Source organism: Podarcis bocagei (assembly GCF_964188305.1).
Source record: "Podarcis bocagei genome assembly, chromosome: 16".
NCBI classification, from domain to species: Eukaryota; Metazoa; Chordata; class Lepidosauria; order Squamata; family Lacertidae; genus Podarcis; species Podarcis bocagei.
In genome coordinates, this window is record NC_138142.1 from 42,812,740 (window position 1) to 42,825,235 (window position 12,496).

A 12,496-nucleotide genomic window follows, 5' to 3' on the forward strand; every position below is an offset into this window, starting at 1 on the left:
TGTTTTAGATCCAGTTCAGATAGATGCCACCAAGTTGATTCAACTTGCCTCTCTCTCAACAAGGGTGGGGATGCACTGCTGCCCTATTTACTAGGGTTTTTGTTTTGTTTTTTTCAGTCATGGGAATTTTACCAAGGGCAAATGACAAATAAAATGTAGGGTGGAGTTTAAGAAGAGCGAGTGAGAGAGATTATGATATACCAGGAAGGCGAACGACTCATACTTCATAATAAGCAAAAAATAAATATGTCCAATTAATTGGGGCAAAGATAGAGATAATAGATCAAATGCTTGTTGAGAAATAATTAAATCTCAAAGTGGAAGGCGGTACGCCTCTCATCCTGTGGCCTGCGCCTTGGAAAAAAGGTATAAAAGGCCAGGCCTTTCCAGAGTCTCCTCAGCAGCAACTCGCAAGCGCATCTCTTCATTTCTGCACTCTAGAGAACCGGGTAAGAGGAACATTCTTGAGAGTCTCCCCGTCTGTCTCTCTCTGTCTCTCTCAAGTTCTGCCTCAGAGGAAGCAAGCCTCTGAGTGCTTGGAAAGGCAAATGGGGAGAGCTGCTCTTGTACGCAGGTGCCGCTTGTGGACCTCTCCCTGGGACCTTGGTTGGCCACTGTGAGAACAGGATGCCAGGCTAGATCCACCAGGGCTGTCCTTATGTTCTTTTTGGATTAGGTAAATCCATGGAGAATGTAGCTATCAGCAGCTACCAGCCATGGTGGCAATGTTCTACCTCTACCGTTGGTGGCAATATGCCTCTGAAAAGCAATTTCTGGGGACCGTGAGTGGGGAAAGGGTGGTTGCATTCTGGGTGGTCAATGTGAGGGCAGGAACCTGGACCAGATGGGCCTTTGGCCTGTTCCATCAACAGAGTTCTTCTTAGGTTCTTAAGCTGCCACTGAATGTTGCTTGAAGTGAAGTTCTGAGAGGGATTTGAAGGTTCCTGATGGGGTGAGAACCTGCAAAGAATTATGAGAGAGGGAAAGATAGTTTTGCTTAGTTCAGAATATAGATAGATAGATGCTAGATATAGATAGAAATATAGAAAGGAGAGAGAGAGAGAGAGAGAGAGAGAGAGAGAGAGAGAGAGAGAGAGAGAGAGTGTCCATATGCCAGGTATGAGAACCTGTAGCCCTCCAGATATTGTTAGACTACAACTCCAAACAGCCCCCAACCAACATATAGACAATTGACAGGAAGGATGGGAGTCAGAGACCAACATATGGAGGACCACAAGTTCTCCATGCCTGAAGTCCAGTAATAAGTTAAGAGATAGCTTTTAGGCGAGTGATAGAGCCTGTTGAAGGTCCCAGAGGAAATCCACTCACCCCACCCCAGTTCAAAGAGTTCTCAGATGACAGAAGCCGAGCCCTTGGAACATAGTCAATCTACCAGAAGAAACCATGCTAAGATAGACCCAGTGGGCTGTGTGCAATATTAATCCTACTCAGGGGATACTCAATGGGCATAACTCATTCCTTATCTCCATAACAAGAATCCCAAATTGTTTCAATTTTTTTTTAAAAAAAATAATCAGGTGATTGTGATTTGTTGCTTTTTTATTGGGAGGTTTGTAGATTTTTTGTGGGTTGGAGATGAACAACAACAAAACTTTATTCAAAAATTAAATCTATCTGGCCTAGTGAGGAGTTTGAACTTAAACGATCTCTCTCTCTCTCTCTCTCTCTCTCTCTCTCTCTCTCTCTCTCTCTCTCGTATGTGTGTGTGTGTGTGTGTGTGAGAGAGAGAGAGAGAGAGAGAGAGTTAATTTGCTCCTGTGTTACCATCTCTTGACAAAGAAGCTCAAAGCCACGCCTGGTGTCAGTGAATAGATGTTCCATACCAGCCTGTTGTTTTACATCAGTTAAGAATTTTGCCCTTGAGGTCTCACAATTAAGATTGTGTGTGCTTACTCATTAACTATTCTGGCTCACCTCCTAAGCTTTCGAAACCGAAGATCGTTGCTTTGATGATTAAAATAATTTTTTTTTTTAATGCTCTTGTTTATTTTTCCGAGATAACATCGCAGTGTAGAGATGAATTGTCATAGTTAATGTAGGATGTAATTTCCATACTAGAAGAGTGGATAACATAATAATTGCCTTGTTGGGTCAGGCTAAAGATTTGCCAGCCATAAATAAATAAATAAATAAATAAATAAATAAATAAATAAATAACCAACCTACAACTTTCAGCGAAATTGGGGAGGACTAGAATTTATATTGGGAAAGTGAGAAACTTAAAAGTGGTGGATTCAACCTGCCCTGCTCCACGCTATGTGGCCTTTCTGCACCTCCTTCCGAATTAACGAATTGCTTTTCTCCTTGCTGTTGTTCCCCAGGCTCACCTATATTCTTCAGACATGTCTTTCTTCTCTCAGTCATCGTGCTCCATCCCATGTAGCAGGCCTTCCCATGGTATTGGACAATGTGGCATCGGCGGTAGCATCGGCGGTGGCATCGGTGGTGGCATCGGTAGCATCGGCGGTGGCGTTGGTGGTGGCATCAGCGGTGGCATCGTCAGCTATGGCGGCGGCGGCGCTATGTCATCCGGCAGCCTTGGCGTCGTCCCCGGTGTCCCCCAGTCCTGTATGAGCCAGATCCCACCATCCGAAGTGATGGTCCAGCCAGCACCAATTGTGTTGACCATCCCAGGACCCATCCTGTCCTCCAGCTGCCAGCCATTGGCAGTCTCCGGTTATTCCCCATGTGCTAGTGGCTATGGGTATGGTGGAGGCTATGGGGGCTATGGGTATGGTGGTTCCGGAGGCTACGGCTATGGTTCTTCCCGCTACGGACTGGGGGGCTCTGTTGGTGGGCACCTGGGCAAATCCTGCTATGGGTCAAAGCGCAGGCAAAGCATCTGCGGGTATCCCTGCTAAGATCAAGTAGATTATCCATCGGGATCTGGGGCAATCTGGGAATCTGACAACCGTGACCGAAACCGGCAACTGAATTTAAGGACCTGAGCTTTCACAAGTGCTGAGCTGCTGCAGTTTCAAGCAGATGCCTTGAGTTGCTCCGTGCCTCTGAAATCTGTACCATGACATTCACACATTGCACTTTTACTGAGATACGTTGCATTGTCTCTGGTATTTATTTTCCACCCCCTCTGCTTGCTTTTTGTGCTAGATGCAGGAAACCTTCCCTAAAGGAAGGCAGGACAGAATGTACTTCACCACATGCTAGTTGTGTCATGTAAAACTATATTCGATGCTGTTGCAATACAAACATCTCCTCTCCCTGTATTGCTCTTTCCCTGCTCCATTAAAGCTTTTGTTGCAGCACAGTCTTTGTTGTCCTGGAATGCTTTCTCTTTCCTGGGGGGTGGGGGGTGGGGTTTAAGGTAAAGGGGCCCCTGACCATTAGGTCCAGTCGTGACCAACTCTGGTGTTACGGTGCTCATCTCGCTTTACTGGCCAAGGGAGCCGGCGTACAGCTTCCGGGTCATGTGGACAGCAGGACTAAGCCACTTCTGGTGAACCAGAGCAGTGCACGGAAATGCCGTTTACCATCCTGCCAGAACGGTACCTATTTATCTATTTGCGCTGGTGTGCTTTCGAACTGCTAGGTTGGCAGGAGCAGGGACCGAGCAATGGGCGCTCACCCCGTTGCGGGGATTCAAACCGCCGACCTTCTGATCGTCAAGTCCTAGGCTCTGTGGTTTAGACTACAGCACCACCCGGGGTTTTGGTACTGTCATTTTAAAGTTCCATGTAGCCTCTAGGGGTTGTCCCCACTTAGAATGAATTGCAGTAGTCAAGACTAGCTGCCGGTGTAAGGAAAGAATGGAGTTAGAATCTGAGTCTACTGAAGACTCTCTTGGCTCTACAAGCATTGTGGTGACGCTCAACATCAGCCCCCTAGGATTGGCAGGTAGCATAAAACCCCTCCATTGACTGAATATCCTTAAAAGGTCACTGCAACCAAGGCTGGAGATGGGTGGAGTTTCTGCCTTCTCGATCAGGCAAGTAAAAAAACCAGAGACTCCTAATATTTGCTTACACCAGCCCTGGCCAATCCACTACTGCATGTCTCTACTATTAGCCAATGAAAAGGCCCATGTTCCACATTCCTATTCTCACAGTTGCCTGAAGAGGACTCTGGATTCCATTTCTCCCCTTCTCCTCTTCCCACGTCCTAATCCCTGAGCATGTTACACATTACCTTTCCAGATCATTTAATCCTTCAGCAGACTTTCAAGAAAGACGGTTCTTTTTTCCCTTAATTCACTCAAGTTAAACAAAGTGCTCCTCCAGCCCACACAAGCTATTCTCCACAGCCCACACATCCTTAAACTTGCTCGGCTGCTTCCCTGGAACAACACAGGCATCTCACCTGAAGCAGAAGGTGCACATTCAACTTGAGGAACACTTACGATACTTGAGTACAGGTTTTACATCTTAGTAGTTACACTTTGCACTCAGCAAGGGCTGTGAACCTCTGTACCCAACTAGGTGAGCTGTACACCTGTCTGCTATTATCCTATTTATTATTTTATTGAATAAAATGTGTACAACGTTTGATTGCAAAAACGATACCACCACCACCTCAGACTGGTTTATAGAAAGATAAACAATGCTGGTTGTGTTCAACTAGTGTACCTCTGTACACAGCTAGTTGAGTTTCACCCTTCTATGTTACTCACATGTAACCTCCAACAAGTGTACAATTTGTGTACCTCTGTATGCTGCGAACATGAGTTTGACCAAGCTGCGGAAGGCAGTGGAAGACGTGCTCTGGGGTCACGAAGAGTCGGACATGACTAAATGACTAAACAAGTATGCACCAAGATGAGCTGTACATTCATAGGTTATTCACATGCAATGTGCAATGGGTGCACAGTCTCTGCATACACAATTAATTGAGCTGTTCAACAAGTTACACTCTTTCACACTATTGTACACATGTAGAGACAGCTTGTATCTGTGTTCAATGTAACATGTGAACAAGCCTTTCATCTTAACTGTCTCAGCTTCCAGTTTATAGAAGTCAGAACTAGAATTTAATAATTCCAGGTCTGATCCATTCTAGTCCAGTTCTGCTTAATTGGACTGGGTCTCTTTTTCTTTCCCATTAACTAAAATCCTTTTTTTTTTTTTTTGAACCAGATATCCCAGGGGTTCGACCAGGGATTTCCTACATGCAAAAAATGTGTTCAACTCCTAGCTGTGAGCTCTTGAAACAAGAATATAGGAAGCTGCCTTTGATTGGTGATTAGTCCATCCAGTCCAGTACTGCCAACTCTGATTGGCCCCTGCTTCTGAGAGTGACAGTTGAACTTAGCTATAATAGGAACATAGGAAATGCTCTGCCACTGGATCAGGCCAGTGGCCCTTCCAGTCCATTTTCCTATTTTCACAGAGGCCAATCAGATGCCAATGCAGAGCATACAAGTAGGACCTGAACACAGCAGCAAATCTTTCTTTGCATATTCCCCAGAAATTGTTATTCAGAGAGAGACTTCTTCCAACAGTAGAGGTAGCACACAGCAAATAAATTTAAGAAGAGTTGGCTGGATCAAACCAGTGGCCCACTTAGTCCAGCATATCACAGAAGCCAACCAGGCTTTCGTTTTGACTGGTAAATGCTTTTGTAGCTCCCACCAAGGTACCATCCGTAAGACCCCACTCCGTAGGCTATGAAGGGCCAAGGTCATTCTTCCTCCCCTCCAAATATTGTTGGACTACAGCTCCCATCAGTCCAACCCAGCAGGGCCAGTGCTCAGGGGTGATGGGAGTTGTAGTCCACCATGTTGGCTAAACTTGCCATAGAGTAAATCATAGATGCATCAGGTCTTCACTGGTGCTGAGGACCCTCAGCTTTGACAGTCTTCAGTCAGAAGCTCAGGTGCTCAGCATTTCTGAAGGACAGGTCTGTAAGCTCCATCAGGTGTTCCTATCATGATTGTCAAAACATGGCTGGGTCTAGTCTTCCCAGGCTTAACAAAGAGACCGCAGAAGCTGAACCTATGTTTTGGCTGGCAAATGCTTTTGTAGCTCCCACCAAGGTACCCTCCGCAAGACCCCACTCCGTAGCCAGAATATCCAGAAGCACATGGACTGTAGCCTCCAGATGCCTCAATGGGAGAACTGGAAACAAGATCTGAGCTCAACAGCACTCTCCTCTCTCACGATTGCTGACCACTTGGATAGCTCAGCTGGTTAGAGCATGGAGCTGGTGAGTTGCAGGCTCAATGCCTTTATGGGACAGCTGCATATTCCTGCTTTGCAGGGTCCCTTCCAACTCTACAGTTCTTTGATTCTATGAATCCACACGGCCTCCAATGGATGCAGCTCATAGTGGTCATGTCTATTAGCCATCTAATCTTCTTTTATAGCCATCCAGGCTGGTGGCCACCAATGCTGTTCATGGGGTTGAATTTCCTAGTTTAACTATCATTATAATTCCTTCTGTTTTCCGTCTTCAGTGGGTGAGTGCCACGCCTCATGCAGAGAAGTTTATCACCACCCACATGCAAGAGGGAAGTGGAACAAGGCTCATGGGTAGGGATGGTCTGTACTGCCTTTAATTGTTCTGTTTCAGTTTTACTGGCACTCCAATTATTGGTTCAGCATTTCCTGTGGAGTTTTTGAAAGAATGTAGAGAAACTCCACACTTAAAAAGCATGCCTGGGGTACCCACCTTTTGCATAACATAAACATCTCCAAATCATTTCACTATACTTCATATGGTAAAATACCTACTTTCTTTCCATATTTACCAAAATATATGCAATGTGTAAGCACTTTCTGTGTTGCAGAATCCAAATGATGTGCACACTGATTAGGAGTTGCATTCTGATCTGCAAGCATGTTTGGAAGCATCAGTTTGCGTCGTTCAATAGTATTTGTGGTTCTCTACCTTCTATATGGCCACTGCTCTTCATGTGACCCTTGCGATTTGGGGCAGATCTACTTGACAGGGCACAGCTCGCAGTTTGAGTAACAGAGGTATCAGATCATTCTTCCTGGCGAATGAGGAGGCCCCCTGCATGTGAGGACCATTTGCCAGGATTTCTGAACTCCACTATGTGTTGCTTCAGTCCAAGGAAGCTCTATGGCTTTAGAACCTTTCCACATGAACGTTGGCAGAATTGAGTATTTCTGCACTCCTTTGTGGCAATGGGACACTTCTATTTTGAAATCCCACATCGTGTTCCAGACACCTGACTTTCTTTGTTTCTCTCCTACTCTTCCCTCTACCCCATTGTTGTTTTTGGTGGAGTTGAGTGAATCATTGTTCTTTTTTTAAAAAAAAAATACAGGAGTGATTATTATGATGCTGCAAAAGCTTTAATAGTAAATAGGGAATCAAAAGGATACATGTTCCAACAGTAATTTATACAACAATAAGAAGAACAGTGATCAAGCAGAAGGAGAAATAAATTGATGTGCTGTGCTTTGATCCTCTGGCTCTAGCGAGTGCAAGCAAGTTGTAGAAACATATTCTAGCAGGGGTGGCAGACACCCGTTCAAGGACAAGCTGTAACCCCTGTCCCCAGGATTCCACAAATTTTGGTGTGACAGCAAACACAAACATTTGGACGCTGGAGCTAGGTCACTCTGGGTTACATGTTTGTGTGTCCTGTCTATTTTTGTATCCTGTGTGTGTCAATGAATGTGTCTATGCGTAAGCAGGGGTGTTGCCACAATCACCATGGGCATGGAGCCCTCCAACCCTAAGGTAGGGTTGGACAAGGGTGAATGCAGCCCACTGAAAGAAGCAGCAAGGTTATCCACCACTGTGTTACAGGATGAAACAGCAGAGAGCAAGAGACAGATACCTGGGCTTGGTTCTCACAGGTGAAGAACACCTTGAACCTCAGCCAGGTATGCACAACACCTGAAACACTATGGATTCAGGCATGGATTCTTCTTTGTCTTAACAGTTCCTGGTTGTTCAGACCATCATGGCTGAGCTTGGGTTTAGCAGGGGTACTTGCAGATGCTTTGTCTACGTCTTGGTCCGCAGATGCTCCCAAGGCGTCCCAAGCCCCCTCCGTAACCTAATCCGTAACCTCCGTAACCTCCATAACCTCCAGAAGCACATGGTGAGTAGCCTCCGACTGCCAAGGGCTCACAGCTGGCAGACAGGATGGGTCCAGGGATGGTCAGAACGACCTGAGGTGGTTGGATCACCACTTCAGATGGTGGGATTTGGTTGACGCACGAGGGGTGGACTCCAGACAGCACCCCGAGGCTGCTGGCTGAGACTGCGCCACCGCCTCCAATGCTTCCATAGCCAATGCCCCCATATCCAGAGCCGATACCACACCGTCCGAGACCAATGACAGGTTTTGAGGCGCAAGACGGGATGGCGCAGGATGGGCCACAAGATGGGATGCAGCAAGACATGTTTTGGCACGGGAGGTGAATCTGAAAGGACATGTTGAGAAAGGCCCATATTAAGCAGATGCCCATTTGGGGAATCAAGACATAATTTAGAGTAAGTCTATATATGGCAAACATGGATATTTACTCATTTAAATTATTATTAGTAGATGTCAAAGAGAAAAACAACTACCAGACTTTTAGAAGACACCTGAAGGCAGCCCTGTTTAGGGAAGTTTTTAATGTTTAATAGGTTATTGTATTTTAGTGTTCTGTTGGAAGCCACCCAGAGTGGCTGGGGAAACTCAGCCAGATGGGTGGGGTATAAATAATAAATTATTATTATTAAAGTATTATTATTATTATTATTATTATTATTATTATTATTATTATTATTATTATTTAATTATAAAACTGAGTTACTCACCTTCCTGCCACCCAAGGTGGTACACTATGAAGATGGATTGTATGGTTCTGGGATTCTTGAACTGACGGATCTCTGGTCAGTGATTTGGGTTGAAAGAAAAGCTGTTTGGAGGTGGGGGCTCAGTTATAAGAACATGAGAAGACCCTGCTGGATTTGGCCAATGACCCAACTAGTCCAGCATCCTGCCCTCACTTTTTCCACTCCAACGCCTCTGTAGGAAACCAGCAGGGAGCAGCCCTCTCCTCTCTCCTGGTTTCTAGCAACTGGCATCTAGAAGCTTTGCTGCCTCCAACATTGAAGGCAGATCACAGCTATCATGGCTTGTAATCATCAAAAAGCCGCAAAAGAGGATTTGTCTAATCCTATTTTAAGGTTGTCTAGGTCAGTGGTCACCATTGCCTCTTGTCGGAGTGAGTTCCATAGTTTAACTATGGGCTCCTTCAACAAGTACTTTCTTGTACTGAATTGAAATTGTAATCCTTACATTTTTTGCAGGTAGAGATTTTTGCATAGAAGCTAAAGCTTCTTGAAAGATCTGCATTGGCTCCCAGGACGTTTCTGAGCACAATTCAAAGTGTTGGTGCTGACCTTTAAAGCCCTAAATGGCCTCGGTCCAGTAGACCTGAAGGAGCGTCTCCACCCCCATTGTTCTGCCCGGACGCTGAGGTCCAGCTCCGAGGGTCTTCTGCCGGTTCTTTCATTGTGAGAAGTGAGGTTATGTGGAACCAGGCAGAGGGCCTTCTCGGTGGTGGCACCGGCCCTGTGGAACGCCCTCCCACCAGATGTCAAGGAAATAAACAACGATCTGTCTTTTAGAAGACATCTGAAGGCAGCCCTGTTTAGGGAAGCTTTTAATGTTTAACAGACCACTGTATTTTAATATTGTGTTGGAAGCCACCCAGGGTGGCTGGGGAGACCTAGCCAGATGGGCAGGATATAAATAATAAATTATTATTATTATTACTAAAGCCTCCAAGACCTCAAATCTAACTTGAAATACTCACAAGTGTCTATGGGAAGGAGATGTTTAAATGTGTACACGACAAGAAGAATAAGAAGTTCTGATAAACCTGTAACCCTCGAAGCTGCAGTGTTTCTGACAGCTGCTTGTTTTCTCTCTCTAGGAAATGCCACTGGTTAATTCCTTATCTAGAAATATACTCATGGAATGCAGAGTACAAGCTATGCTTGTCTGAAATCTGCCTAGGGCGGAGTGCTGTGGGAGCGCTCTTGGGTGGTCTAGATCCTTAGCAATATTGCTTTGAAATAAAGTGGTACTGGCAGATTTTTATCCCTAAATTGAGGGATTGTTTTCTTCAACAGCTAGTTTCTGCATGCACACACCTTCCTTCTTTCCCCAAGGACAACATTAACCATCCCTTGTTCCTCATCAAATAATTGATTTGAGGACTCTATCCTCATCAGGGTATTTGGTTTTGTCCAACACCAACTCTGTTTCTGCTTGAAATTGGTTTTATTTTTGCCTCTGTCACCAAATTTGGTGGTCCTTGGGGAAGAGGAGGCAAAATGCTTGAGGCTGATGATGGATCAAGTCACCCCTGATTTTTTTGTGTATGTGTGGTAATTGTTTTCCATCCCCTAAAGAAAGCTCCCAGTATGAAATGCAATAGTCCGTATCCAACAAAATTCTACTCAGAGCAGAGCCATTGAAATTACTGCATCTAAGTTAGTTGTGTTGATTAATTTCTTTTCTTTAGCTCTCCGTACTCCTAATATGGTCATTAATTTCAGTCAGACTACTCTGAGTGGAATTACCATTGGCAACAACCCAGTAGATCTAATGTACAATGAAATAGACAAGAATTGGGGGGGGGGGCAAATGTATTCATTACAATAAACCACCACAACAAGATCACCTTCCACATATATGTCACAAGGCAATGCTCGCAATATAATAAATAAGCTAAAAACAGTTTAAAACGGCACAGTAAATAACAACAAGTATATAAGAAAAGCAGTAAATTTGGGTAAAGAATAAAATGAGAATTCCCTACATACTTAGTTCCAGGTTTAGGGACAGGTACTATTTGGTGAGAAAGCCCCAGCAGAGATTTAAAATCAGAAAACATGCAGCAAAGTAAAGCGTGGAAATAAAGGCTGTTAGACCTTTAAAATATCCCCTTCTAAGTTCTTTCCAAAAAAAATCACTTCCCTTAATATAGAAAGAGACCACATGTTTTGTAAGTTTAAAATGCTTTACTTACAAACTCTTCAAAAGGTCAGAGCCGTGCTTTTTCATACAGCAGCAAAAAAAATTGCAGGCAGTGCAACTTAGTTTCAAAAATGGTAAGAGTTTCTAAATTATTTGTATAGAAACACAAAGATGACTTGCTAAAGGCACACCGTTTGAGCTGTGTGCCCAGAACAAAGAGACTTTCCTTCCAAGATGGGGAGGGGGGGTGACCTAGCTCAGCCTGGCAGGACAGCTTACTCTATGGCCTTAACCCCTTCATGCATTAATTAGAGTTGAGCATGTTAATTATATGAGGCTGAGTTTGCCCCACAGAAAGACCCTTGCCTGAAATCCTGGCTAGCCACTGACAGTGCAGATGGTATCAAAATAGATGGTCTCACTCAGTATAAGACAGCTTTCTATGCTCCTGACATTCGGAGGGCCGCAGGTTTCCCCAGCCCTGGATGGACTGCTTTGACCTTCAGAGAACAGAACTCAATTCATAGAACAAAGAATGTATCACAGCCACTGATAGAAAGAATGTGAATGGACTTACCTGAATCTTGAGAGTGCTGAAATGAAGAGAAGTGGTGGAGAGCTCAGGGATGCTGTTGAACATGTCATGGTGCCTTTTATATCCTTCCAGAGGAATTCTAATGGGTGTGATACATGATCTGTGCCTGAGGATTTAATTATTTCACAACTAGTCGTTTCCTGAAAATGTTATCTGCATGTTTAATCTTAAACCCCTATGCATTAAATAATGGTACGTTACAAATTATTATGCGGTGGGGATTTTTGTTTTTGCCACCTTTGCTCATTTTAGTTCCACCCTAACTTCTTTCCCTCTATTATACCATGCTTATCTCTCTGTTTTTAAATGATCAAGGTTTGGATGTTCCCGTAAAAGTGCGGCATCCATCCTGGCCTTTGGCAAAAGGTTACAAGTCAAACTGGCTATGCGGCCCACATCTTCTGGGAACCAAAACCATTGTCCGCATCCTGGATTTGGAGTGTGCATAATTTTTTGCACGACAGCACAAATAGGTTGCCTGTTATGTGAAACTCAAGACAAACATCTTTTCTGGGATTCCATAATGGAACTCTGATGAATCAGATCAAACGCCTAGTTTGTCCAACATCCTGTTTCTCACAGTGACCAACCAGATGTCCATGGGAAGCCCACAAGCAACAGTGTTCTCCCCAACTGTGAACCCCAGAAACTAGCATTCAGGGGCATATTGCCTCCAACCGTGGAGGTAGAATCTAGTCATCATGACCAGTAGCCTTAGCTTCCATGGATTTGTCGAGTCTCTTTTAAAGCAATCCAGGTTGGTGGCCATCGCTGCTTCATGTGGAACCAAATTCCTTATGAGCTGTGTTTCTTGTGTTTTCTCTGTATCTTCCAACTTTCATCTTCGTTAGATGGCCCTGCTGGATTCTATCATTATGACTTCTGATCCCATTTACATCACAGACTTGTAGAGTTGGAAGGGTCATCTTGTCCAACCACCCGCAGTGCAGAAAGCATACATGGCAGAT

At 44.5% G+C, this 12,496-nt stretch overlaps 2 protein-coding genes across 2 annotated transcripts; one reads left to right on the top strand and one right to left on the bottom strand.

Annotated features, from left to right (window-relative positions):
- The first annotated feature begins 305 nt into the window (after positions 1-305).
- Positions 306-3,289, top strand: LOC308575608 (uncharacterized protein). The gene is made up of 2 exons (XM_081174359.1): positions 306-449; positions 2,343-3,289. The coding sequence occupies exon 2, from the start codon at positions 2,364-2,366 to the stop codon at positions 2,880-2,882; it is 519 nt and encodes a 172-aa protein (XP_081030485.1). The 5' UTR covers positions 306-449; positions 2,343-2,363; the 3' UTR covers positions 2,883-3,289.
- A 3,984-nt stretch (positions 3,290-7,273) lies between these two features.
- LOC308575245 (uncharacterized protein) lies at positions 7,274-11,622 on the bottom strand. Its single transcript, XM_081173891.1, has 2 exons — positions 11,511-11,622; positions 7,274-8,378 (listed from the first exon to the last, which is right to left on the bottom strand). The coding sequence occupies exons 1-2, from the start codon at positions 11,571-11,573 to the stop codon at positions 7,929-7,931; spliced, it is 513 nt and encodes a 170-aa protein (XP_081030017.1). The 5' UTR covers positions 11,574-11,622; the 3' UTR covers positions 7,274-7,928.
- Between the last annotated feature and the right edge of the window lie 874 nt (positions 11,623-12,496).